This window comes from Herpailurus yagouaroundi, unplaced genomic scaffold, assembly GCF_014898765.1.
Source record: "Herpailurus yagouaroundi ecotype Mexico unplaced genomic scaffold, PumYag 191, whole genome shotgun sequence".
NCBI classification, from domain to species: domain Eukaryota; kingdom Metazoa; phylum Chordata; class Mammalia; order Carnivora; family Felidae; genus Herpailurus; species Herpailurus yagouaroundi.
This window is the reverse complement of record NW_024412422.1, coordinates 18,706,122-18,709,708: the sequence shown is the minus strand read 5'-3', so window position 1 is coordinate 18,709,708 and position 3,587 is coordinate 18,706,122. Positions and strand designations below refer to the sequence as shown.

General features: G+C 59.0%; 1 protein-coding gene across 8 annotated transcripts in view; it reads left to right on the top strand.

The window, feature by feature from the left end:
- RIMBP2 (RIMS binding protein 2) overlaps nucleotides 1-3,587 on the top strand; it is a 170,687-nt gene that overhangs the window by 83,173 nt on the left and 83,927 nt on the right. For all 8 annotated transcript variants that reach the window (XM_040444110.1, XM_040444114.1, XM_040444113.1 and 5 more), the window contains one exon: nucleotides 889-1,011. In XM_040444110.1, coding sequence (XP_040300044.1) covers nucleotides 889-1,011 — 123 coding nt within the window. The remainder of the gene's footprint in view (nucleotides 1-888; nucleotides 1,012-3,587) is intronic.

The following is a 3,587-nucleotide window of genomic DNA, read 5'->3' as shown; positions in this document are numbered from 1 at the left end:
CCCCCCCCCCCCCCCCCGCCCCAAGTAAATTCAAAACTTGGTTCTCGGGGGGTCTGTGGTCTGAGACTGGACCTGGTGTCTGAGGTTCTTAGAGCATCCATCATCATAAAGCACACAGAGCCTTGTGGCCATTTTTGTCCACTTGTAAAACAAAAGTGGAATTTTCAGACAAAAGAATTCGTATCCCGAACAATTTGGGTAACGCTTTGTATCTGTTAGGGGTGTCTGTTCAAAGGAACAGAAAATGATTCAGCTTGGTGTAAGGAGACAAAAGGAATTGGGCTGTGTGACTGGATAAGAAAATATTAGCTTCAGGCACAGCTTGATCTAGGTGCTCAAATTATGGCGTCAGGATCCTGCTTCTCTCTCTGCTTCTCTTGGCTGTCTTGTTGGCTCTGTTCTCAGATGGACTCTCCCTTCCTGATGGCAGCTGGGGCTCCAGACCCATCCTTTTGTCTTCAACTTTCCTAGTCCGGGGGGCAAAAGAGGAAGTGTCTTCCCAGGCTTCCATACCAGTCCGGTGTCTCATTCTCCACGGATGCAACGGGGTCTCGTGGCCCTTCCAACCAGTCGCTGTATCAGGGGGTGGGATAGCACTGATTAGCCAGGCCCGGGTCACATTCCCATTACTCCTGAGCCGGTCACTGTCACTGTGGTGGGGAGGCAGGAGGAAGAGGGATGTTGTGTGCTAATTCTCCAGCCTGGGGCACATGCGTTCGCCCTGACGGGGCTGGACCCGCCACGAAGTCCGTGATCCAGGGTGCTGGGAGGGGAAGGCTCCCTGAAAAGTCACGGAGGAGAAAGTGGCAGACGCCAGCTGACGACAAACCCCACAGATGGGGTGCGTGTTACAAACGGCCCCCCTCTCTCTCCCCCTGCTACTTGTAGGTGAAAACAGAGCATGCCTGGCTCCAGCACGTGCTCGCCATAGTGACCAGAGAACGCGATTTGGCCGTGAAGGAGAAACGCCAGCTCCAAGCCAAGCTGGAGAACCTAGAACAGGTCCTAAAGGTAGGAGGGGACCCTCTGCCTCCCTTAGGGTCAGCGCGAGGGACGAGGCTGAGGAGCGGAAGGCGGATGAAACCCTGTTTGAAGCCATCATCCAAATTCAGGGCTCTCGGGGCTGTTTTTACCCTTTCCATGGCATCAAGGGCGATAAATAAAAAAATTCAAATGTTTCTGGAAGCGGTCCCATGAAACCAATGACGCATTCCCATTTCTTAGGATGCTAAACACAGCTGAGCGAGAGACACCAGGCGGGGCTCTGAGCAGAAATGGAGCTTCCTCGCGGTGAGGACCAGGGGCGTCTACGCCGGTCCCAAACTTCGTGAATTTTAAGCTGCTCTTCAGAGGTTGAATGACTTTTGTTATAAAGAGAACAGCTAAGTCGGCAAATGGCTTCATCGGGGTGCAGGGAACTGGACAGTCCTCGTGCATTTCTGACGCACTGGGCACCCCGTCAATGTTTAACGGGAGTGGGGGGGGGTTGCTACCGATGGTGTGGAGTGAAGCTGAATGAATTCTCATTGAAGAAAAGTGTTGTAAAACGTAAAAGAATAAATTAGTCCTCACCTGCCGTCCTGCAATATGGCACCTCCGTGGCTTGGGTCCTTTGTGATTCCCATGCCACGCCCAGCACCCACTGCCCCCGCCCCCAATCAAGAAGGGATTGTAATTCTGTCTAGGGCCCCATCTGGGGAAGCAGTTGGATCTCCAAGGGAGGCAGATTGGTGGCTGGGAGGGACTGGGGTGAGGTGGGAAATGGGGAGCGGCTGCTTTTCTTTCGGGGTGACAGAATGTGCTGGAATGTGTGTGACGGTTACCCACCCTCGCGAATTTACCGAAACCCCTGCTCTGTACGCGTCCGAGGGTGAGCTTGATGGTGTGGGAGCGCTGTCTCACCTAAAGGTAGAGATGGCTGGGGGCTCAGTGGGTTAAGCTCTGGGTTTCCGCTCAGGTCATGACCTCGCGGTTTGTGAGTTCGAGCCCCACACCAGGCTCTGTGCTGACAGCTCGGGGCTTGCTTGGGATTCTCTCTCTGCCCCTCCCGTGCTCACACACTCTCTCAAAAAAAAAAAAAAAAAAAAAAAAAAGAGACGGCCTGCTCGCCGGTGGTCATGAGGGGTAACCCAGCTGCATATGTGGCTGTCAGCCTGTGCCCCCCTCGCCTTCCCTGAAGGACTGGCCGGGCTGGCTTGGACCTCCGGCCTCCCACCGTGCGTCGTACGTCGAGAGCATCACCCTGGACAGATGAGGCCCTGCCGGGCAGTCGTTCATCTCCACAGCGCAGACTACCGCCTGAGGTCTCTGAAGCCACGAGGCGCGCTCTGTCCCGCTCTGCCTTTGGTGCCGGACAAAGTCGGTGTTGGGTGAACCCCGTGGCGGCTGGGCTGGGAATCCCCGGCCATGCCCTGGGGCTCTGCCGACAGCCTGCTGGATTGGCGTCGTCGTGAAGGGTAGTGCAGAGCAGCGGTTCTCAGCAGGGGTGACTTTGCCACCCAGGGGACGTCCGGCGGTCTGGAGGCGTTTGTGATCGGCGCGACTGGGGAGGGGGCTCTGGGTGTCCAGCAGGCACGGACCCCCACGAGCACAGGGCAGGCGATCAAGTGGTGCTGAGGCGGATAAACCCCGTGGGTAAGCTTCCCACTGCTGGGGTAACAGAGGCTGCGGCCCGAACCCAAGTGTCCTACGGTCCAGGGGGCCCGGCGTCCCAAATCCGGGCGTGGGCAGGGCACTCCTTTCCGAAGGCTTTGCGGGGACTCTTCCATGACTTTTCCACCTTCTTTTGGCTGCACACGGCCCCTACCTCCACCTGCAAACCAGCGATGGGGCGTCCTCTTTGCTGACACCTGCCTCCCGCGTGCACGGACCCTGTGGTCACGTTGGGCCCATCGTGTGGTCACGGTTTCCCCTCAACACCCTTCGTTACACCTGCAGGGTCCTTGTGCCGTGGGACGCGACGCACTCCCGGGCCCCAGGGACTGGGAGGGACGCGTCGTTGTCGGCCGACCCCACCCTAGACTATTAGGAAAGTGAACAATAAGGCCGGTCCTCTCTGTGGGCAGAGGAGGCCTCATTTATGGCTTCAGGTGTGTGAAATTCCCAAGTGTCCAAACCTCCGTGTGTCCCCGCCTGCCTCTGCAGCAGGTGGACGGTCCTGGGTCTCGACAGCAGCGTGGAGCCCGCCGCCCTTCCCGCCTGAGCCCGGGCTGAACCTCGGCACAAGGGCCTTGCACACATGTACGTGTCCCGGCTCTGTCCCTCGTCCCGTCCCTCGTCCCTACAAACAGCCCTCAGTTTGGCGGCCCTGCCTGGCGGCCGTGCCTGGCGGCCCTGCTTGCCGGCGAGTCCGCCCTGTATGCTCGTGTGTACGCCCAACATGACGGTGTGTCGGCCCTGCGTGCGGGCGCGGTCCCCCTGCGTGCGGGCGCGGTCGCCCTGCATGTGGGCGTGCCGGCCCTGCGTGCCGGCGTGTCCACCCTGCGTGACGGCATGTTGGCTCTGGTGTGGGCGTGGTCGCCCTGCGTGTGGGCGTGTCCGCCCTGCGTGACGGCGTGTTGGCCCTGCGTGTGGACGTGTACGCCCTG